The sequence below is a fragment of the Aquarana catesbeiana genome, linkage group LG01 (genome assembly GCF_042186555.1).
Source record: "Aquarana catesbeiana isolate 2022-GZ linkage group LG01, ASM4218655v1, whole genome shotgun sequence".
NCBI classification, from domain to species: Eukaryota; Metazoa; Chordata; class Amphibia; order Anura; family Ranidae; genus Aquarana; species Aquarana catesbeiana.
This window is the reverse complement of record NC_133324.1, coordinates 190,796,321-190,821,190: the sequence shown is the minus strand read 5'-3', so window position 1 is coordinate 190,821,190 and position 24,870 is coordinate 190,796,321. Positions and strand designations below refer to the sequence as shown.

The following is a 24,870-nucleotide window of genomic DNA, read 5'->3' as shown; positions in this document are numbered from 1 at the left end:
TAGGCTGGTGCTGAAGCGGTTAAAGACCTTCAGATATATAACTAGATATGCATAGATACATATATACACAGTTCTTTTCAGACATATGTACATTTTGTTGCTTTGGTTGAATGTAATGCAATAATTTTATCATACAGTTGCTTGTAAAAGTATTCACCCCCTTGGCATTTTTCATGTTTTGTTGCCTCACAACCTGGAGCTAACATTGATTGTTTGAGGATTTGCATCATTTAATTTACAGAACATGCCCACAACTTTTAAGATGTGTTTTTTTTTTTTTTTTTTTTTTTTTTTTTTTATTGTGAAGCAAACAACAAATAGGACAAAATAACAGAAAAAAGTCAATGTGCATAATTATTCACCCCCCTAAAGTCAATACTTTGTAGAGCCACCTTTTGCGGCTATCACAGCTCCAAGTCACTTTGGATAAGTCTCTAGGAGCTTACCACATCTTACCAATGGGAATTTTGCCCATTCCTCCTTGCAAAACTGCTTCAGCTCCTTCAAGTTGGATGGTTTGCGCTTGTGAACAGCAATCTTTAAGTCTAACCACAGATTTTCTATTGGATTCAGGTCTGGGCTTTGACTAGGCCATTCCAACACATTTACATGTTTCCCCTTAAACCACTCAAGTGTTACTTTAGCAGTGTGTTTGGGGTCATTCTCCAACTGGAAGGTGAACCTCCGTCCTAGCCTCAAATCACACACAGAGTGGTACAGGTTTTTCTCAAGAATATCCTGTATTTAGCACCATCCAACTTTCCCTCAACTCTGACCAGTTTCCCAGTCCCGACTGCTGGAAAACATCCCCACAGCATGATTCTGCCACCACCATGTTTCACTGTGGGGATGGTGTACTTTGGGTGATGTGATGTGTTGGGTTTGCGCCAGACATAGCGTTTTGTTTGATGGGCAAAAATTTCAATTTTAGTCTCGTCAGACCAGAGCACCTTCCTCCATAAATTTCAGGAGTCTCCCACATGCATTTCTGCAAACTCAAAATGTGCCATTTTGTTTTTTGCTGAAAACGGTTGGCTTTCTTCTGGCCACTCTGCCATAAAGCCCAACTCTTTGGAGCGTACGTCTTATTGCCGTCCTATGTACAGATACTCCAGTCTCTGCTGTGGAACTCTGCAGCTCCTCCGGGGTTACCTTAGGTCTCTGTGCTGCCTCTCTGATTAATGCCCGGTCTGTGAGTTTTGGTGTGGGGCCGTCTCTTGCCAGGTTTGCTGTTGTGCCATGTTCTTTCCATTTGGTTATGATAGATTTGATGGTGCTCCTAGGGACCATCAAAGATTTTGGATATTTTTTTATAACCTAACCCTGACTTGTACTTCTCAACAGCATTGTCCCTTGTTTGGAGAGTTCCTTGGTCTTTGTGGCAGTGTTTGGTTAGTGGTGCCTCTTGCTTAAATGTTGCAGCGCCTGGGGCTTTTCAAAAAGGTGTGTATATGTAATGACAGATCATGTGACACTTAGATTGCACACAGGTGGGCATCATTTCAGTAATTATGTGACTTCTGAAGGTAATTGTTTGCACCAGAGCTTTTTATGGGCTTCATAACAAAGGGGGTGAATACACACATGCCAATTATCAGTTTTTTTTATATCTGCAAAATAGTTTTATGTATATATTTTTCTAATTTTACTTCACCAATTTAGACTATTGTGTTCTGAGCCATCACATATAATTCAGATTAAAAAAACATTGAACTAAACTGTAATGTAACAAAATAGGTAAAAAGCCAAGGGGGTGAATACTTTTGCAAGGCTCTGTATATAAAGTTACTCTAATCACCTGCTGATATGTCTGCATATCTTTACTCTTAAAAACCATTGCGGTGGGGGGGCGAGGCGTGACCGGATGTGGTCAGGGCAGGACGTGTTTCTTCTGAGCTCCGGCTTTCCTCCTTAATATTACCCCTTTGGAGCCCTTCAAACTGACCCTATCCCGGCTTATTACACCAGAGCTGGTAGCCGAGACCTCAGAGAACTGGAAAATGCCATCCTCGACCTCCAAAAAGCACAAGGAGAGCCACCCGCCGCCCCCATGGGATCTGAGGCAGCTCCGTTCTTAGCGTGGTGGGGACGCTGGCTATCCCTGCCACCATCCCCTGAGTCGGAGATGGATACTGCAGCAATAACTAAGCCGATCCTGGAAGCAATCGCGGCGTCCAAAGCTGAGCTCGTGGGACGTAATGATTACCTGGCATCTGAGTGTTATCTTATCAGGCACAATCTGGACAAGATCAGAGGCAGGCTTACCACGGCTGAGGACCACTTCTCTGATGTGGCGGATGCCTCATATTCCCAGGGCTCCCAGTTGTCAGATCTCAGAGATATGTTCACACTGAGGGCCAGTTTGAAATCGTGCGAGTTCAGCTGAACTCGCACAATTTAAAACCAGCATTTCCGTCCGACTTCGGAGGTGATTTGACAGACATCTGTGTGGGGTCATGCACAGATGTCTATTCAAATCGCCCCTGAAGTTGCCAAAAGTAGTGCAGGAACTACTTTAGGGAATCGGTGTAGCGCTGCAAAGTCAGCATTGCACCGATTCGGACGGTGCCATTGCCGGCAATAGCCAGCGATATGACATGTCAAAACGACCTGATGTGAACGTGGGCTAAGGGTTTTTTCACACGGGTGGTCCGCTCGATGGGCTCCGCTTTGATCAGCTGGGGATCGATCCGCTGATCTCCGCTGAGCAGGCGAATGACAGGTCTGTCTCCACTGACTGTGCAGACTGGAGACTGACAGAATCCTGCGCTCCCCTATAGGGAAATCGGGTGAAAACAGACCGCCTGTTAGTTTTTCACCCGAACTTATGTGATGTGATCCTCCAGATGGATGGAAAATAGGTTCACCATCCGTCTGGATTTGGTGGATCGGATAGTGACAGGCATTAGCGAACATGTCACTGCTGCCATCTGCTGCTCCATAGGGGTGAATGGAGCGTCCGATCAGGTCCACCTGAAAAACAGGCAGACCTGATCGGATGGCCCGTGTGAAAGGACCCTTTTTTTAATGTCAGATCAGTCCCTGCTGCAGCCTCTCACCTAGTGACTTGCTACAAATTTGCAGCCCAATTTTTGTGGCAGAGAAGGATGAGGAAAGGTTTTTTCCTACCTGCAAGAAACCGATTGCTTCTCCTCAGCCTAGGTTAAATTACTTGACTGGAGCTCAGGAAATGGATTTTAAGGATACAAGATTTAGCCTTTCTGAAAAATTACATTGTTACTGTATCTTGACATGCCATGATTTGTTTCATTTAAATGTATCTAAACAGAGCCACTTTACAATTAAAGCCTACTATTTGCTGAGATTAAAAGCCGGTTCACACGGGGCGACTTGTCAGGCGACCTAGCCGCCTGACAAGTCGCCTCCCGTTCTGTACAATGGAACCGTTCTAATCGTCGCTACGACTTAGAAGAAAGGTTCCTGTACTACTTTGGGGGCGACTTGCATAGACTTCTATACAGAAGTCGTCTTGCAAGTCGCCCCGGCAGTCGTGCCGCGTCTAGTGTGAACCGGCACTTACTTATCACATTTTTTTATTTTTTACCTGATTTTAAAAATACAGCAAAAAAGGTGACTGCTGGCATTTTTTGATAACGTTTGGCTCATTTATGTTATAGTATGGCTTTGTCTGAGATCTGTGTGGGGGGAGGTTGCTTTTCCAGCTTTGGTATTTTATCAGGGCAATTGGCTGGAATTTATGATGCTCTATTCCAGTCTGGAACATTGTAAGACCGCAAATACATTTGTTCTCAATGGGAACCTCTGCGCTTCATGGCTTTTGCTCCAGTATTTTAATGCACACAATAGAAGGCAGGTGTCCTACTCTTATTTGCTGGGAGCTGTGGGAAGGTGGGGCTCCTCTATATATAGGTACCAATGGTTGTTGGCGCTTTCCAAGATCTAGATGCTAGAAGAGTATACTGGGAGTTTATCTCTTGACATTTTGATGGCTGCAGGCCAGGGTGGATATTAATCAATAATTAAAAAAAAAAAAATCTAAAAAAATCAAATTTTTAAATTTTTTTTTTTTTAATCAATAAGATACGTTATAATCAATAAAAATAATCAATTAAGATACGTTAATAATTTTAGTTTATTCAGCATGAAATGGAGCTTAGTTATGTAGCTTGAGGCTGTATATTCTGCAAAATTTACATTTTTGGTTAACTCATTCAGGCTGGGTTCAAACCATCACCGCATCCGTCTCACAACAGGGGTCTGGTGTATCCTGGTTCAACATTTCAGGTCGGATTTCAGCCCGAATTTTGAGACCTGCTGCATAGATATGTGAACCGGCTCCATAGAGAGCCGGTCAAAATCCGCATCCAATTGGCAATGGTGTGAACCCAGCCTCAATGAATCCAAGCTCTGCAAGCTGAGATAACATGCACTGCATTCATACAATTTCACAGTAACCATGGGATAAAACAAAGTTCAGGAATATGCCTTTTTCCCATTGTTTTGCAAATCTATGTACACTACAAACTGTATGATTGAATCGGTTCTGATGTTGCTATTTTACTAACCTGACAGCTTATTATTCTAAATAGGAAACCTTCATTTTGTTTGCAAGTATTAAAGATTCGAACTACCAGTAAGAATAAGTCTTTACATTTAAAGAGCACCTGTCATTTCAGATCCATCATGGCAGCACCTGTTAGTGGGCATCCACTCACCTGCTGCCGCCACGTCCCTCACCTTGTTGTGTCACTGCCACATGACCAACCGTCCCATTAAAGTCAATGGGACTGTCGGTGAGTCAACAGCGGGTCGGAGGAGGAGCCACTGCGGGACAGAGATGACAGTTGCTCTTTAAAAATTATGATTTAAATTGAGTTAAGTCAATCATTTTTACGAATTTAAATTATTTAAATTATTAAAAATCATATCCACCCTGCTGCAGGCAGCCAATGACTAGATTATCTTCCAAGTGTTCGCTTATCTTTATGCTTTCTGTAATATGTACTGACTATTCTATTGTTACTGTAACATGCATATTTTTTTTTTTTTTTTTTTTTTAGAGAATATTTTGATTTTGGGTATGAATTAAAAAGTAGTTCATTATTTGGATTTCCTACCCTTTGCTTTTGTCAAAATGCTCTACGCTATCGATTTGATGTCATTGACAGAAAGTTTGCTGATGAGGCATGATTCTGTGAAAGTGGATTTCCCGGCAAAGCTTCATTTAAATTGTGGAACGTTTGAACTTCTGCTGCTTACCAGTGACTTATTGGAATGTTGTAGAGCTGCTGATGGAAGATGTGGCTCCACGAAAGGACAGTTTGTGCCATTTATCCTCCAACTTACTTCAGAAATAATGGCATTGTTCTGAATCCCATCCTTGCCTTCCTCTCCAGGGACTTGTAATGAGAGGGTGTTAAACTCATCTTCATTATATTCCTGGCAAGTCCTCTGTCTTTCATTGAACCGATGTCTGTGACCTCTGTTCAAGTTTAAATATGGCTAATTGCTTTCTCTCCTAAGCCACTTTTTCTTGGAATAGCTACCGCTCCATTTTTCTTCTCTGGAGTATCCTTTGAAAGTTACACAGATCACAAAAAATCCAATTTATTTAGTACATGTTACCATCACCCTGGTGGCATATATTTGTCAGAAACCATGAAATCAGACTGAGACAGAAGTACAGTTAAATCACGCTCGTTTAATAATAAAAATAAACATAACAAACGTAGTCAAAACATAGCCAGAGTTCAGGAACCGGAACGGATAGTCGGACAAGCCAAACGTCAGGAAGCCGGAGCTGAGCGTAGTAAAACAGCAAGCAGGATCTGGTGCCAGAAGGGATGTCAGCCAAGCAAGTCTTTTAACAGGAATGCAGGAGAGCGTCTCTGTGATGGCGAAGGCAGAGATCCTCTGGGCTGGACGGCTTATGTAGGCAGGGCTGACGAGCAGGATATCATCAACAGCTGAGTAACTGTGGAGAGATAGGAGCTGGCAGTTTGCTGACAGGTGAGCAGCCAGCTCAGAGAAGGAAGGGCTGAGCACAGCCCTAACAAGAATGAGTTAGATTGAAATATTGGTTCTATGGGTTTAGGATCCCCAGGTTAAGAATAATGGTTCAGCTAGTAGAGATGGTATTTTCAAATGTACCTGGTGCATCTACACACATGTGAAAGTAGACCTATTTAATAAAGTGTTTATGAGCATATGCTATTTAAATTTACTTGAAACTAATGGTCAGTTGATGGGCAAAATATTGTTGTACAATTACGTGTCTGAAGCCTGACTCCTGCTTTGTGTAGATGGGAACATGACTATTGAGTATTAAAATATCAGTCTTGGCTTAATTATTTCTCCCTCGACCACACACTTGTTTTGACATCAGATCTCATCTTCTCAAACAAATGTTTTTAGAAAATAAAGAAGCACCTTTGAAAAATTTCCTGCACCTATAGAAATTTTAGAATGTGGTCCAAGTGTCTTGCCCAATAACTCCCCAGAAACCAGTTAAAGGAGAGTGTTACTTTTTGAACACACAGCTTAATGTATTTTAGGTGTCAGACTACTGAATTGTTCTTAGATCCTTTAGCGTTTTTGCCGGTTTGAAGTGTGCCTTAAATCTTTGTTTTTTTGTTTTTTTTAACTGTGCAAAGTATTTGCAATGCTTTTGTCTACTGATATATTTTGAGGTGTATGGCGGTGTACAGGTACATTTACTTTTTCACACCATCCAAGGCACGCCATTAGGGGGATTCCGGTCGGCCAGTTCCTCCGATTGAAATGTATGTGTAATAAGGATACCGACTTTGCCAGGGAGGCTACAGAAATGGTTTGCAGATTTAAGCGAAGAGGTTATCGCAATACGATTTTTAAATTGAGCACTACACATTGCTAGTGAAATTCCCAGGAATTTGCTGTCTGATAAACAACCCAGGAAGCACTTATCTTCTACAGTCAGTATTCCAGTGTTCTCTACCCCATTCAGTTGAGAATTTAACAAAATAAGAAACACAGTTAACAAATATCTCCCCTTCTTGTTTAATAATCCTATTTACACCCAGATACTTTCTAGACGCGTCAAAACTGTTTCTTGTAGCGCTCCTACGCTAGGTAGATTTTTATCGCCCAATCTGTTCACCAGTGAGAGCTCTGGTTCTCACTGGTTGAAGTTTAAAGGTAATTTTAGATGTGGATTACGAGGTTTAGCCTTGTGTCATATCAAAAGGGGTTCTTCAATCTGTTCCACCACTACTGGTAGAAGTTTTTTCGTTTATTCATTTATTAACTGGGCTACCAGGTTTCTGGTATATGTTGTTACGTGTGATTTATTGCAACATCCAGTATGTGGGTTACACGACTTGCAGACTGAAGGATCGTCTCTGATCATTTAGGAGACCTTGAGAAAAAACACTCTACAAATGTAGCTAAACATTGGAGCATATTCCATAACAAGGATGTCTCCAGTCTATTTATTCAGGGGATCGAAGCTATAGGAGATAAGTTTAGAGTGCTTTGCAAGAGGGAAGTTTACTATATTTTTCCCTCAATACCAGGAAACCAGCAGGATTACATTTTGAGTGGGATGTCTCATATTATGATTAACTCTTGAGGTTGAGGTTGGGTTTTTTCATACATACAAGCATTTTTTATGTTTAAACTGATGTTTTATCATGTGTTTTTTTTCTGCTATTTTCCTGTTTTGCTGCTTCACTGGTTTCTGGTTCTCGTCCTGCTGTTCTTCTGCTGTTGTTCTGTAGTTTTTCTGTCACCTTTCTTCCATATTTCATCCGTTTGTGTTTTCTGGCGATTATGTATCCCAGTCTTTGGGCCTCCTAAGATTCGGATACCTGTGAGGGTTCTACTAAATAATATTTTTGCATGTTCATGTGGTCAAAGAGCGGCGTTCTCTAATGTAGTCATTACTAATTAAGAGTTTTTTTAACTATTTACTAGACATCGTGACACCGCTACTTTGTATTTGTGCCCTTATTTTTTTTAGTGGCACCCCGTGAACTGAAGTTTCTACATATAAACATGATACGTCCCAACATGTTTTGGTAGATTTTTAGACTTATTACTTATAAACATTGTTTTACTATTAAAGGTTGCTTTATAACACTATGCACATATACTTTTGTTTATAAATGTGTTTAGTTTTTATTGTTAAGATTTCATGTTTTCATGCGTTTCCCCCGTATATATACTTTTTTGATTATTTCGCGGTATTAGACTTTCTTATATATACATACCTTTGATATGTACATGTTTCTATAGCAACTTTCTTTGTTTTTGTTTACCATCTCGTTTTGTGGTTTATTTCCCTTGTTTTCCAATTTTTTCCCATGTTTTCCTGGGGCCATGCATGTATGTCTGTATGTATTCTTCCTCCCCTCTTTCTTGGCCACATGTGTTTGCAATTTAAAATCATTGAATGCATCATGTGACATGTTTGAATCTGGTATATATTTGTCAAACAATATGTGGTAATTTAGCTATGACTAAGCAACAATGATGTTGTGAAACGCGTCAGCTGTCTGTCCTGCTTCTGTTGTCACATGAACGTTGACTATTCATTACAATAAAGGCTTTTATTGGAGTGCGGCTGTCCAGAATCCATTTCTTCCATTTTGCTCGTGCTGATCCTGTACCTGGCTTCCACTTTGAGGGCGGCGTTTTTTTTCAGCACACCACCTGGAGCGGTTCACCCTTTTGTTCTCTTGTCCTGGACCAGATATGGATGGTACCTTGACACAGTCACCTGCCAACATTTGCAGATTGTCACTTGCCACCATCACCTGCCACCATATGTGGATGATCGCTTGCCTCGCCACCTGCCACTATTTGCAGATTGTCATTTGTCATGCCAGCCAGTGCCACCAAATGTGCATTGTTGCTGCATTGGTGACAGGCTGACAGCACTGGTCCATTTAGCAGAGGCAGGTGCAGCTATCGGTTCTGACTGAGGGCAGGAGAGCGGTGATGCAGGGCAGGCAGTGAGATATGTCATCTCTCTGCTCCCCGCCGCACCTCCGACATTGAAGAGGCCCGCGCTGTGAGCGCGGAAAAGCGGTGATGTGAGGCGGGCGGAGAGAGATGTCATCTCTGCTCGTCCGCCCGCTCGATTCCTCTCCCGCCTGCCTGGCTCTCTCATGCAGTCCGCCCGCCGCACCCGGGGCCTGGCTGCAGCGTGGCCACGGCCCCCTGGTTAGGCAGGGACCCTTGCGGCAAGAGACTCTGGGCTATGGGCCCCAGATTTGGGACTCTAGCCTCAAAAGCCACCCCCTAGCGATGCCACTGGCCCTGATCCTCCTCTCCACGGGTCTTCCACCAGCACTTCTGGGTCCTCCCCCCTGCTGAGTGCCCCCATACCATAGTATGGGCTCAATCCCGAGCTGAGCTGTGTGTCCATTGACATACAGTGGCTGGCCCCCCCCCCTGCTCTCTCCTCACTGGCTGTGATTGACTGCAGCAAAAGCCAATGATTCCCGCTGCTGCCACAGTCTCCAGTGAGGGGAGAGAGAGCTGCTGCTGTCGGGCACAGTGCTGCATTGAGATAAGGCTCAGGTGCACACAGGATTTTTGCCTTAATGCATTATATGCATTAAAGTAAAAACTTTCTGCCTTTAGAACCACTTTAATTTCAAATTTACAAGTTTCAGATTTTCATAGAATCCTTTTTTCTAGCATTTTTGATTATCTGAGCATAGTCAGATGTGTGATGGCTTATGCCTAGTTAGCAGAAAATGATAGCCAATAGACAAAGATTGTTTTAACTAGGGTTGCTCTGATGCCGATACGAAATACAAGTATTCGCGCAAATGCTCCGATTCCTAAAACTGATACCTTTTTGTGTCATAGTGACTTCAGCCTGGGTTCACAAAGAAGCAGTGCAGGAAACCGCATGTGACTTGGACTGGAATTGCACCGCATTCCTGTTAAGATCACATGCGATTCTTTGCAGTGCGATTTGAGCCATTTTATTTTGCATGGGCTCAAATCGCACCGCACGGGGAAAAAAAGGTAACGCTAATTGGTTTCGGCGATTACCTGATAAAAAGCATCAGCACTCATTCCTACAAAACAAATGGTATTGGTGCATTCCTAGTTTTAACTCGTACAAAAAAAAAAAACCTTTTTCCGAACTTTTAGTTTAGCAGAGATCTGGTGCTTTTATAGATTGTAAGTTACGCTAGTTGTTTGCGTTGTTAGATTCCTTTTGTATATGGCCACCTTAGAGAGCAAATAGTCTTTAGTGTCTGTCAAACATGTTGTAAGTACGGTATCCAGCCACTGGTGAATTCCCTATTGCTAACTAGTGGCAGACCTATACATGCACTTTGTATGTGTATGATAAACAGATATACTTTATTGCAGAGAATGAGCCGGCAAGTTTCCAACCTAAGTGATCGCTCACCCCTCAAGAGGGGGGCCTTGAGTAGCTACTGTATCTTACACATAAACACACCAAATGTTTTCACTCCTACTACATTCACAAACCCATTAATCGTATCTGATATGCTAGCAATGTCATTTATAAAACAAAATGTTTACTGTGATCTGTATCCTGCCTTTTCTTTCCCAAAAGCTTTTAGATGTCATGCTTCCAATTTGGCTTCTAATCAGTTTACATCTTTGGTTGTACCCGAGGGCTTCTAATGCATTCCATGAGATTCGTTCAGCTTGTGAACAGTCTACACATGTCTGTGTACACGTACTGGAGCACAAATGCCAAACTAACTTGCCATCTAGCAATCCATGTTACACCTGCCTACTTCAGCTTAATCGGCAAAACATTGCCATCGGCTGTTTATCCAACCCATCTGAGTGACATATTTTTATATATTTGTATGTTCCAACTGACAAGTGGTCAGATTCATAATAATCCATGTGATGTAGCCTTACTGCCTGAGAATGGTGTATAATGTCCATCACATTTCATTCTCTCTTAAGTGTAATATTTGACATCTTCCATGTTTTCTTTTTCCACAAACTCCAATTTCTCTGGGGACTTGCGATGTCTGCCTATTTAATTATAGCTGAAAAGTCTGCTAAACTCATCTGTGTGCTGAAAATGCTACGTCATTTCTTCTCATCTGCAGGTCCCACAAGACCTTTCAGAACATACCTCTAATATCTTTCAGCAAAATCCTACATTTGTCTTTTCAATACAGTCAACCAAACTTCAATAATTCTTTACAACAGAATGTATTGTAATACAATATTCATTTGTCTGTCTTGTTCTCTGCCCATTTTTCCCAGAATTTTTATACTTCAGGCTTTAGATATAAACCATGCAGTTTATTGACTAGTTTGTATCATACGTTACAACTTCTTTATGGGTTTTGTAGCAGTTGAACGGGGGGGGGGGGGGGGGGGGGTGAGCAATAATGTTATTTGCAGATGTACCTTTTTTCTAAGGAAAGGAATACACAGTTACAGCTATGCACATATTCAGGAAATGGACATTATGAAGCACATAGAATTTGTAGGAGAGTGTAGAGCAAATAGTGTTTGCAAAAACATAAAATTCTGCAACCGATATGGCAAGGCAGCAAACGTTTATAACATAAAGCACAAGAAAACAATCCATACAATAGAAAAGTCCACATCAGTGCAATACTAGATACTAAGCAAACAAAATCTGACAGATCGGTAATGTAATTCTCCACACCAGGCGTGTCAAACGCCAATTCATTGCAGGCCGCATCAGCAACGTGGTTGCCCTCAAAGGGCTGGTTCTGTAAGATTACACAGAGTTCAGGAATGCGCTGTGTGGCGTGTGCCAGAGTTCAGGGGTGCACTGTGTGGCGTGTGCCAGAGTTCAGGGGTGCGCTGTGTGGCGTGTGCCAGAGTTCAGGGGTGCGCTGTGTGGCGTGTGCCAGAGTTCAGGGGTGCGCTGTGTGGCGTGTGCCAGAGTTCAGGGGTGCGCTGTGTGGCGTGTGCCAGAGTTCAGGGGTGCGCTGTGTGGCGTGTGCCAGAGTTCAGGGGTGCGCTGTGTGGCGTGTGCCAGAGTTCAGGGGTGCGCTGTGTGGCGTGTGCCAGAGTTCAGGGGTGCGCTGTGTGGCGTGTGCCAGAGTTCAGGGGTGCGCTGTGTGGCGTGTGCCAGAGTTCAGGGGTGCGCTGTGTGGCGTGTGCCAGAGTTCAGGGGTGCGCTGTGTGGCGTGTGCCAGAGTTCAGGGGTGCGCTGTGTGGCGTGTGCCAGAGTTCAGGGGTGCGCTGTGTGGCTTGTGCCAGAGTTCAGGGGTGGGCGGTGTGTGCTAGAGTTCAGGGGTGGGCGGCATGTGCCAGAGTTTAGGGGTGGGCGGCGTGTGCCAGAGTTTAGGGGTGGGCGGCGTGTGCCAGAGTTTAGGGGTGGGCGGCGTGTGCCAGAGTTCAGGGGTGGGCGGCGTGTGCCAGAGTTCAGGGGTGGGCGGCGTGTGCCAGAGTTCAGGGGTGCGTTTTGCACAGTGTGCAACACCAAATTTCCCCCCAACTCCTATTGCACCTCTAATCTCTCCTACCTCTCCCTATGAAGGCTGCTCTAGTACCGCCCTGTGTAGGTTCCTTTCTCTACTACCTAGAAGGTGAAAGTGTAATACCACGCTGTCTCTAAACATAATAAACAGCTAGCACAGCAAACAGACAGTTGCAAAAAGTGTAAAGTAAAGATAAAAGTGCAGCGCTAAAAACACATCTCAAAAATGAACTGAGAATCTCACAATCAATAATGAAAAATATATGAAACCTTAATTAAATATGTTCACAGTGATAATACATCAATATTGAATAACAAACGATCAAATAAACGTGAAGTTGAAGTGCATAAGTTGCAGAAACCCAATGTGTAGGGAGTCCAAAAAAATGAATAAATGAAAACAAATGTTCAAAAAGCCGGAAGCTGCTGAAAATGAAAACAAAACTTCCCCTTGTACACAACGAAGGCTTCTGTGTTTACACGTGACAGTGGGGAGTAAGCGTGGAGGGTGAGGACCGATGATAGCAGAATAGAGGTCCGCCACTATCCAGCTGCAAAACTGGATGAAAGGGCCACCTGGCAAGGCCTGGCGGGCCAGGTTTGGCACACTTTTATTTTTTATTTTTATGCTGCAAAGGGTCTCCTTTAGCTGAAGAAGTTTTGGAATTTTTCTGAAGTTATGGCACACAACACCATTTAGGTTTTTCTTGTGGGTTTGCCATCCTCTTGCTTTGTGGCATTGCATTGTATGGATCACATAAATCCACACACCTTCAATTCTGTGGCTATATAAATGTACCTGTGCTCCTGTAATTAGTCCATTACCTTTTGCCATCCAATTGGACACTTTCCTCACCCTAATCTACCCCTGCACTTCCTTTACTATGGAAGGAGACAGACACCGTGTCCTTCCATTATATTGCTAATTTTTAATCAGGTTAAACCCACAGTGGTTCTTGCCATAGTGGGCATACATATGTACCCATTAGAAATCCTATGACCAGGACTATGGTTCTACTAAGTCATTTAAAATTTTGGATTTCATTTAGCCCACCTGTTTTATAGAACTTCATTAATTTTATGATGACCATTGTATTGAAAGTCTAGTTAGGATTTGGGTGGACACCACTGAGATGAATTGTCCACTGGCCTCTTATCTTGAGAATTCCATTAGTGAAGCTGGATTTTTTGGCTCAGCCTCCCTTCATCAGAGTATCATTTGCAGTCTTTTTTCTTATTTCTCCACAATGCATATGAAAATCGAGCAACTGTTTATGAATAATCGTTTTTTCCCTTCATTTCTGTTTAGTGTGAACAATCGCATCTGATGAGGGAGCATGAGGACTTACAAGAGAGGACAACATTACGATATGAGGAAAGAATTACTGAACTGCACAGCATCATTGCAGAATTAAACAAGAAGATCGACCGACTTCAAGGGACAACGATAAGGTACAAATTCATACTATTAGTTACATGGTGACAGGTTGTTAATCAGTTGGGCTGCTTCACCTCTCATAAGAAACCATTGAAAATGTAACCATAAATGCTTACAGAGAGCATTGCTTGCCTACTGAGTAGCTGAGTTTTTCATTTTTACATTTCACATTTTTTCCTGCACCAATCCACCCCACAAACTTTTGTTTATAAAATGATACTGAAATGCCTGGTCGTGATGCTGGAACACCCTCCTCGTTGTCTCACAAACACAAAAACTATTACGAGTACTAAGAAAAATCTCAGATCTGCAGGTCAGATTCAGTGCCTTTTGAAGCTTGAATGTGATGGTGATCCAGGAAGCACAAAGTTACACATCAAAGGCATAATCTGGGTATCTGGCCATGGATGGATCATTCTTTTTCCATCTGCCAGTGGGTTGATGGGTGGGTTGGGGGACAAATTCATCCCCCCCCCATCCACACAGTTGAGGTGGATTTGGGGGGGGGGGGTGTATCCTCCCAACTGTGCTAATGTATTCTGACAACAGGGACTCTTACACTGTCAGAATACACTGATCAGTACTGCAAACTATTTGACTGCAGTCAGGGATTGAAGAAAATATTTTCTAACATTCCCATTTGCGAGAAGCCAATTGTTAGATTGACTTCTCAAGTGGAAACGGCCATAGATTGAATTTTGAATCATCTGTGACCTGCTTCTGCCATCCTGGATGCCTATGGAGCAGTGTGTGGTTACCCTGCAGGGAAGTACAAAAAACTCAGATTAAGGAAAACTGAGTAAACTTATAATTTAATATGGCTGCAGTAGTAGCTTGCTGAAAGCACTTCCTTGGTGTCTGGAATTAGTAAAGATTAGTAAAGCAATAAAGAATGCATAAACAGGTCAAGTTGCTAGTATGAATTAACGTGTGTGTGTGTGTGTGTGTGTGTGTGTGTGTGTGTGTGTGTGTGTGTATATATATATATATACACCCTGTTACCCCAAAAATAAGACCTAGCGTGATTGTCGTTGATGGCTGCAATATAAGCCCTGCCCTGTTTCTTTGAAAATAAGCTCTACAAGGACTTTAACTAGGGCTTATTTGGGGGGTAGAGCTTATATTGCAGCCATCACTGACAATCACACTAGGTCTTATTTTGGGGGAAACGGGATATATACACACAGTGGGGCAGGAAAGTATTCAGACCCCCTTAAATTTTTCACTCTTTGTTATATTGCAGCCATTTGCTAAAATCATTTAAGTTCATTTTTTTTCCTCATTAATGTATACACAGCACTCCATATTGACAGAAAAACACAGAATTTTTGACATTTTTTCAGATTTATTAAAAAAGAAAAACTGAAATATCACAGGGTCTGAATACTTAGGTCCATGTGATATTTCAGTTTTAATAAATCTGCAAAAATGTCAACACTTCTGTGTTTTTCTGTGTTTTTCTATAACAAAGAGTGAAAAATGTAAGGGGGTCTGAATACTTTCCGTCCCCACTGTGTGTGTGTGTGTGTGTATGTATGTATGTATGTATGTATGTATGTATGTATATGTATGTGTATATACACACGCACACACTACCTTGAAGAAGTATTCTGTCAGATTGGATGGAGAGCATCAGCGAACAGCAATTTTCAAGTCTTGCCACAGATTCTCAATTGGATTTAGGTCTGGACTTTGACTGGGCTATTCTAACACATGAATATGCTTTGATCGAAACCATTCCATTATATCTCTGGCTGTATCTTTAGGGTTGTTGTCCTGCTGGAAGGTGAACCTCTGCCCCAGTCTCAAGCCTTTTGCAGACTCTAACAGGTTTTCTTCTAAGATTGCCCTGTTTTTGGCTCCATCCATCTTCCCATCAACTCTGACCAGTTTCCCTGTCCCTGCTGAAGAAAAGAATCCCCACAACATGATGCTGCCACCACCATGTTTCACGGTGGGGATGGTGTGTTCAGGGTGATGTGCAGTGTTAGTTTTCCGCCACACATAGCGTTTTGCTTTTTGGCCAAAAAGTTAAATTTTGGTCTCATCTGACCAGAGAACTTTCTTTCACATGTTTGTGTCCCCCACATGGCTTCTCGCAAACTGCAAACAAGACTTCTTATGGCTTTCTTTCAACAATGGCTTTTTTCTTGTCACTCTTCCATAAAGGCCAGATTTGTGGAGTGCACCACTATAGTTGTCCTGTGGACAGATATTCCCACCTGAGCTGTGGATCTCTGCAGCTCCTCCAGAGATACCATGGGCCTCTTGGCTGCTTCTCTGATTAATGTTCTCCTTGCACGGCCTGTCTGTTTAGGTGGACAGACATGTCTTGGTAGGTTTGCAGTTGTGCCATACTCTTTCCATTTTCAGATGATGGATTGAACAGTGCTCCCTTCAAAGCTTTTTTATAACTTAATTTTGCTTTAAACTTCTTTACAGCTTTATCCCTGTGTGTTCCATGGCCTTCATGATGCTCTTTTGTTCACTAAGGTACTCTAACAAACCTCTGAGGGCTTCACAGCTGTATTTTTACTGAGATTAAATTACACACAGGTGGACTCTATTTACTAATTAGGTGACTTCTGAAGGCAATTGGTTCCACTAGATTTTAGTTAGGAGTATTGGAGTAAAGGGGGCTGAATTCAAATGCACATCACACTTTTCAGATATTTATTTGAAAAAAAATTGAAAACCATTTATCATTTTCCTTCCACTTCACAATTTATGTGCCACTCAGTCTGTGTTGGTCTATCACATAAAATCCCAATAAAATACATTTATGTTTTTGGTTGTAACATGACAAAATTTGGGAAACTTCAAGGAGTATGAATACTTTTTTTGCAAGGCACTGTGTGTGTGTATATAATTATTATATTGTATATTTTTTTTTATGCTTCCTCTAGAGTTCTAATTTTCATTCTTTATGCTTATGTGCAGTGATGTTTTAGCATTACGGATTAGTAGCTATTAGTACTCTCTAAAAGGAAATAGAGGGCGTGTGAACCTAATTTATTGTAGCTACTGTATGTGTTTTCATTTATATAGGCACATGTGACATCTGTGTTTATGCAGGGTGACAGTGACAACACCTTAATTAAAAAATGATTGCTGACCTGGGAAGGGAAAAGCTAAATCATATGTACATATGATAATGTTTCTATTATTTTCCAAGGCATAACCTAAACTACCACTGCGTCTTTATATTGTTTTTCTTATGATCTGTCATAACAGTATAGCTAATAGGTTTTCTTCATAATGTCTGATATGGCTTTCCTAACAAGACAGCAGTAAGCATTGCAGCCACTCGCCAGTGACAGAAATGCAAAGAAATCCCTCATGTTCTCTTCTATGATGTCTTTCTCCTTGACTAGAGCGACAGATTTCGCTCCATTGTTGCTTTCTTACTGGTGATTTAAGATTCAGCAGCATTGCGGCCAGGGAACGAGGCTCATTAAGTAAAGCAGAGTTTGTACTTGGGTGATCCTGCCAAAGGTTTAACGTCGTAAGTATCTTGATTACCGGTGTGATGTTGACTGCAAAGATTTCTCAGACTGTGCTACAAATGCAATTTTTATTTTATTTTTATTTTTTTATAACCGCTCTGATTCGACCCCCATTGGCCAGTGACTGAATACAGTATTTGTGAATGTTAGTGAAATTACCGGTATTTGCAACTGTTCGCATGTACCTGTGCAGCGGGTCATTTTTATTCTTGCTTAAACATTCTGCAAATAATTGTGGATACATTATTTGTGAATTTACAAACCACAGTAGTATGAATTAAAATGACCAGTAGAGTTGGATATGTAATAGAATATACAGTTTTTTGTTTTTTTTGTATTTTCTTAGCACAGATTTTGTTACCTTTTGTAGTGGTTAGTGTAAAATATTTTTACTTTCAAAGCTTTCATTCTGGCTCTTTCATAGTTTTATTGTCATTTTATTAATTGTGGAGATTTCATCAATCATTTAGCGTAATTTCAGAAAGCTTATTGTAATATTTTGTAGCTTACCAGTACTCAGGTGTGTGCATTAGTTTTCTCTTCTCTTTTTTTTTTTTTTCTGACTTTTTTCCACCTTGTGATGTTACAAGTAACACACATCCTGTCCTGGGGTGAAATCGCTCATGGTATCTGTGAAGGAACAGCGTTCTCACCCAAGGGCAAGACTACAGAACATTACCATCTCCTCTAATCAATACATGGGGCATTGTTTGTAGTTTTTAGAAATAGCTGAGATCATTTTAACTGATATCAAAGGGCAGTAGAGGCAAAATTATAAGTTCAAAGGGGTTTATTGGTATAATGAACAGACTAGGGCTGCAACTAATGATTATTTTCATAATCCATTAGCTGGCCGATTATTGTTTTGATTCATTGGATAGTAACCTTAAGGGCCCTTTCACACGGGCGGAACTTTCAGGTCTGCCTGTCATTTTTTTAGGTGGACTGGAACGGGCACTCCATAGACCTCAATGGAGCGATGGATGTCAGCAGTGACATGTCCACTGACATCCCACCCGCTCCGATCCGAAAAAGTGTGACGGAGGAAAACCCTATTTTTCTATCCGTCATCGGATCAGATGAAAAAGGACAGGCAGTCCGTAATCATCCAATTCCCCCCCCCCCCCATAGGGCAGAGCAGACTCTCTGACAGGTCCGTCCCTGCACAGAGTGCGGAGACGGACTTGTCATACGCCGGCTCAGCGGGGATCAATGGAGCGATCCCCGCTGAGTAAGCAAGGGAGGGAAAACGGACAGCCCCGTGTGAAAGGGGCCTAAAAGCATGGTGTATAAATGAGATAATATGTAAAGTTTAAAACCAAAGGCAATCTATTCTTAAATATCTATATGCGGTGGTAATTTTAAATAACCAACTATTTTGTTAGGGAGAAAAATTTCTAATCCACTCTGAGAATAACAGACAGAAGAGATATATTGTATATAGTATTCAAGGTTGAATTTGGTAAATATCATCTGACTCAAAGATCAAATTTTTTATTTAAAGAAAAAGAAAATTAAAGACTGTTTGTTTTTTGTGGATTTTCAGAGAGAACTGTAATATATTATGTATGACAGACTGCCTTGTCATAGGCAGGTGACATAAAAGCTACCTGCGCCTGCTGTCACTTATGCTGGCCATACAAAAACAATGTTTTCCTTCAAAAAAAAATTATAATTTTAGGAACGTTTGTTGATTTTCTTATCGTTAGTGGGGTCAAATCGGCGTTGGTTTTCAACCACAGTGGAGGGAAAATTCTAAGGCGCAGAATAGAAAACTTCCGGATCAAAGGAATTTTCAGACTGTATATGTGGTTTTTGTTCAGAAATGACATTCATTTTAAAACAATGTGAAAAGCAAGACATTTTCAAATGACATTCTTTCATTCAGCGAATGTACAAAGATTTTTCGTAATGAATATTCTCATATGAAAATTGATCTGTGTGACCAGCATTAAGGCTCAGTTTACGCCTATGCAGTTTGCTTTTGATCCGTTTCTGCAGTGCTTTTTTTCTGTGTGGATTTACACACGCGATTTTGCTGCGATTTGCATTTTTTTATACTTTTTTTGGCCAATTTGCTGGCCAAGCAGATTAAAAAGCGCAAATCGCGGCAAAAACGCATTACATGCTTTTCTGCAGCTTCTCCATTGAAGTCTATTGAGCCAAAAAAGAAAAAAAAAAAGCATTGTTTTGCGTTGAAAAAAGTCTTTGAACATTTTCAAATACGCAGTGGCTGAAAAAAAGCATAGATGTGATCGTGTCCCCTAGGAAACCATGTTAAATGAACTGTAGTGCGTTTCTGCAAAAAACGCATAGGTGTGAACCAAGCCTAAGACGTTTAATAGCAGCAGCATGCTTTTTTTTTTTTTGTATCACCTGTCATAATGGGGTTAAAAAAACGAAGATGTAGCCCTTTATAGTACAAAATGAGCAGATAATCGCTACTGTAAAAGGTTCACTCATACTGCAAAACGCTGACATGTATATTATATATATATTATTACTAATAATAAATACACCCAGAAGTAGGATATATGGGCATTTTAACTAGGAGTCGGATATAAAGCTATATGAACCGTGGAAAGGAGGTCAAACCACACATGTGAGGTATCGCCGCGATCTTTAGAGCGAGAGCAATAGTTCTAGCCCTAGACATCCTCTGTGACTCTCAACTAGTAATCTGTAGAAATTTTTAAACGTCGCCTATGGAGATTTTTAAGGGTAAACATTTTTCACCATTCCACGTGCGGGCGCAATTTTGAAGTGTGACATGTTGAGTATCAATTTATCATTATCTTTCACAATCTAAAAAAATTGGGGTAATTTTACTGTTGTCTTATTTTTTAATTTAAAAAGTTTATTATTTCCAAAAAAAAGTGCGCTTGTAAGACCACTGCGCAAATACGGTATGACAGAAAGTATTGCAACGATCGCTGTTTTGTTCTTTAGGGTGTTTGGGGGAAAAAATATAATGTTTGGGGTAGGGCTGAAACAACTAATTGATTAATCGACAATTAATCGATTACCATTTTCATAATCGATTAATCGGCCAGCCGATTAGTTGGCCTGCTTACAGAATGCATTATTTGTTTACATATCAGGAAATGCAGTGCAGCACACCATCCATACATGTCAGTAAGTGCCTGAGAACTCGTGAATGTGTGAGGAGCAATGCCTCATGGGACATGTAGTCCTGGGCAGGAAGTGAGTGGTTCTAAAGGCAGAAGTTTTCTTTACCTTGCTGTAGGGGCACTCTATACAGTACTTAACGCACAGCAAAAAAGCAGTGTAGAAACAGATCAAAAGCAAACTGCATAGGTGTGTACCGAGCCTTATGCTGGCCAGATGGATCAATTTTCAGACGAGAATATTCCCATGAAAAATCTTTGTACATTCGCCGAATGAAAGAATGTTTGAAATTTTCACTTGTTTTTAACTTAACTGTTTTAAAATGAATGTAATTTCTGAACGAAAACCACATACACTGTCTGAAAATTCCTTTGCCCAAGCAGTTTTCTATTTCTACATTTTCCTGTCACTGTGGTTAAAAACCAACATCGATTTGACCCCACTAACGATTAGAAAATCAAACTAACGTTCTTAAAATTACATTTTTTTGAAGGAAGACGTTGTTTTTGTATAGCCAGCATATAATATATTACAGTTCTGTTTGAAAATCTGCAGTCTAACTTTTTTTTTTTCTTTAGACTCAGATCTTTATTTATTTAATGATATTTACCAGATTCAACCTCTAATAGTATATATACAATATATCTCTTCTGTCTGTTATTCTCAGAGTAGATTAGAGATTTTGCTCTCTAACCATATAGTTGGTTATTTATATTTACCACTGCATTTAGATATTTAAGAATAAATTGCCTTTTTTTTTATAAACTTTACATATTAACTAAATTATACACCACACTTTTAAGGTGATTAATCGAAACAATAATTATGATTTTTAATAATAATTATTATGAAAAAAAAATCGTTAGTTGCAGCCCTAGTTTGGGGGTTCTTAATTTTTTTTTTTTTTTGCTAGAAAATTACTATTTTGACTTGTAAACACCGAGTCTGAAAAATGGGCCTGGTTAAAGTGATTTATTTATTTTTTTTTAACCACTTGCCTTTACCAGGCCAATTCTGACATTTTCTCTCCTACATGTAAAAATTACACAGAACCCCCAAACACATATATATATATATATATATATATATATATATATATATATATATATATATATATATATATATATATATATATATATATAATTTTTTTTTTAGCAGAGACCCTAGAGAATAAAATGGCGGTCATTGCAACGTTTTATCTTGCACGGTATTTTCGCAGCAATGTTTCAAACGTTTTTGTGTTTTTTTTTTTTTTGGGGGGGGGGGACTGTTTACGGTTTGTTTTTGTTTTTTTTGGGGGGGGGGGGGGTTGCATGAAAGTTTTCTTTCCCTCCAAAAAAACACGTTTGAAAAGTTGCTGCGCAAATACCATGCAAGATAAAAAGTTGCAATGACCGCCATTTTATCCTCTAGGGTCTCTGCTAAAAAAAAAATACATATGTGTGGGGGGTTCTGTGTAATTTTCTAGGAAAAAAATTAAGATTTTTACATGTAGGAGAGAAATGTCAGAATTGGCCTGGTAGGCAAGCTGTCTTACAAGCGCACTTTAAAAAAAAAAAAAAAAAAAAAAAAAGTTTAATTAAAAAATAAGACAACAGTAAAGTTAGCCCAATTTTTTTTTGCATAATGTGAAAGATGTTACGCCGAGTAAATAGATACCCAACATGTCATGCTTTAAAATTGCAAACGCTCGCGGACTGGCACCAATCTTCCGTACTTAAAAAACCCCATAGGTGACGCTTTAAAATTTTTTTACAGGTTACAAGTCTTGAGTTACAGAGGAGGTCTTGGGCTAGAATTATTGCTCTTGCTCTAATGTTCACGGCGATGCCTCACGTGTGGTTTGAATGCAGTTTTCATATGTGGGCGCAACTTGCGTATGCGTTCGCTTCTGCAAGCGAGCACGTGGGGACAGGGGTGCTTTAAATTTTATTTTTTTTGTTAGTTTTACTTTTATTTTTCCAGTTTGATGCTTTCTTTTTAAATTTTTTTTTTGATCACTTTTATTCCTATTAGAAGGAATGTAAACACCTCAAGGCTGGGAAGCCTGAAATAAAAAATAAAAAAATAAACCTATCCTGGCTTCCCAGCCGGCGGCATTTTTTCAAATGCAGAGGCCGGGCGTGACGTCACAACATTGTGCCCGGCCTCCGAACGGTCATAGAGACTTTGGGGACCATCTGCACCATCCGGCAGAACGTCCTTTCCCGCCGCCTGTAAGAACGATCAAGCAGATCTGTAACTGCAGGCATCATTCAGATATCGCTGCTCAAAGACCGTGACGTCATAGGACGTTGGGCGAGTGGGAAGCAGTTAAACAAAAAATATGTTATACTTACCTTTTCTGTTTGATGGTTTGGCACTGAGCAGCCCTGATTCTCCTCTTCTGGGGTCCCCCACCGCCACTTCTGGCTCCTCCTGCCTTCAGAGTGCCCCAATAGCAAGCTGAAAAGAATAGTATAGAGCAGTGATGGTGAACCTTGGCACCCCAGATGTTTTGGAACTACATTTCCCATGATGCTCAACTACACTGCAGAGTGCCAAAGCATCATGGGAAATGTAGTTCCAAAACATCTGGGGTGCCAAGGTTCGCCATCACTGGTATAGAGCATAGTTGCCTACTGTCCCACATTTCCTTGGATTTAGACCCTTTTTCCCAATGTAATCGTTTCCCGGGAAATTTTTTTTTCCCCGATTTTCGCCGCCGAGGTCCGCGTCGCCGGCCGCTAGAGGTCCGCGGTCTCCACCGGCTGCCATTTTCAAGAAGACGGTAGTAGTAGAAATAGGCTGGCCGGATGGCTACAATAGACATTAAGCTGCGGCGCTACCCACCCCGCCCCCAGTCTCTGTCAGGGGGGTGCAGTCTGGATGCCACGGGGGGGCCAGTCTGGATGCCACGGGGGGGCCAGTCTGGATGCCACGGGGGGGCCAGTCTGGATGCCACGGGGGGGGGCCAGTCTGGATGCCACGGGGGGGGCCAGTCTGGATGCCACGGGGGGGCCAGTCTGGATGTCACGGGGGGGGGCCAGTCTGGATGTCACGGGGGGGGCCAGTCTGGATGTCACGGGGGGGCCAGTCTGGATGTCACGGGGGGGCCAGTCTGGATGTCACGGGGGGGCCAGTCTGGATGTCACGGGGGGGCCAGTCTGGATGTCACGGGGGGGCCAGTCTGGATGTCACGGGGGGGGCCAGTCTGGATGTCACGGGGGGGGCCAGTCTGGATGTCACGGGGGGGGGCAGTCTGGATGTCACGGGGGGGGCCAGTCTGGATGTCACGGGGGGGGGCCAGTCTGGATGTCACGGGGGGGGGCCAGTCTGGATGTCACGGGGGGGGGCCAGTCTGGATGTCACGGGGGGGGCCAGTCTGGATGTCACGGGGGGGGGCCAGTCTGGATGTCACGGGGGGGCCAGTCTGGATGTCACGGGGGGGGGCCAGTCTGGATGTCACGGGGGGGGCCAGTCTGGATGTCACGGGGGGGGGCCAGTCTGGATGTCACGGGGGGGGCCAGTCTGGATGTCACGGGGGGCCAGTCTGGATGTCACGGGGGGGTCAGTCTGGATGTCACGGGGGGGTCAGTCGTAAGGAGGACTGATGGGGACACCACAACATGTAAGGAGGACTGATGGGGACACCAGATGTAAGGAGGACTGATGGGGACACCAGATGTAAAGAGGACTCCGCTGATGGGGACACAGATGTAAGAAGGGCTCCACTGATGGGGTCACCAGATGTAAGGAGGGGTTCCCCTGATGGGGCACCTGATGTAAGGAGGGACTCTGCTGGGGGCACCTAATGGCATCTGGTGGCAGGCAACGTGGCAGGTGACACGCTCAGGGCTCCCACTGTTTCTGCATTATGGTGAGTTGAATGATTTCATTTTATATTACAATGTAATAATAGAAATAATGCACTTCAATGATCCTGACACCATAACAATCATGGCGCCAGGATGATTGAAGCGCTAACACCAGGTGTTTGGAGTATCTTTATCTGCTGATTGTTAAACTCTGGAAAACACATATTGCTATTGTGGTGTAGGATCTGGGGCTGCTGTCCCTCCATCCCTCTCCACCCCTTTCTCCCGTTCCTTCTCCATCCCTCATTCATCTCAGACTCTAACCACACCCCCTTTGAACCACGCCTATTTAAACCACACCCACTATTTCACTTAACCACGCCCATTTTTCGGCACGGCACGCTCCTCGCGCCGCATTTTTTCCCTGGCTATGCCACGCCTACAAATGCATGCCCCCGCCCCCCTAATTATAATGTGACTCCGCCTACAGCCAAAAAAGTGTCCCTAAAATTTTTTTTACAATGTTGGCAACTATGATAGAGTGCCCCTATAGCAAGGTAAAAA

General features: G+C 42.1%; 1 protein-coding gene across 3 annotated transcripts in view; it reads left to right on the top strand.

Moving 5' to 3' along the window:
- Positions 1-24,870, top strand: part of MCC (MCC regulator of WNT signaling pathway) — a 530,407-nt gene that overhangs the window by 369,819 nt on the left and 135,718 nt on the right. For all 3 annotated transcript variants that reach the window (XM_073624625.1, XM_073624626.1, XM_073624627.1), the window contains one exon: positions 13,746-13,888. In XM_073624625.1, coding sequence (XP_073480726.1) covers positions 13,746-13,888 — 143 coding nt within the window. The remainder of the gene's footprint in view (positions 1-13,745; positions 13,889-24,870) is intronic.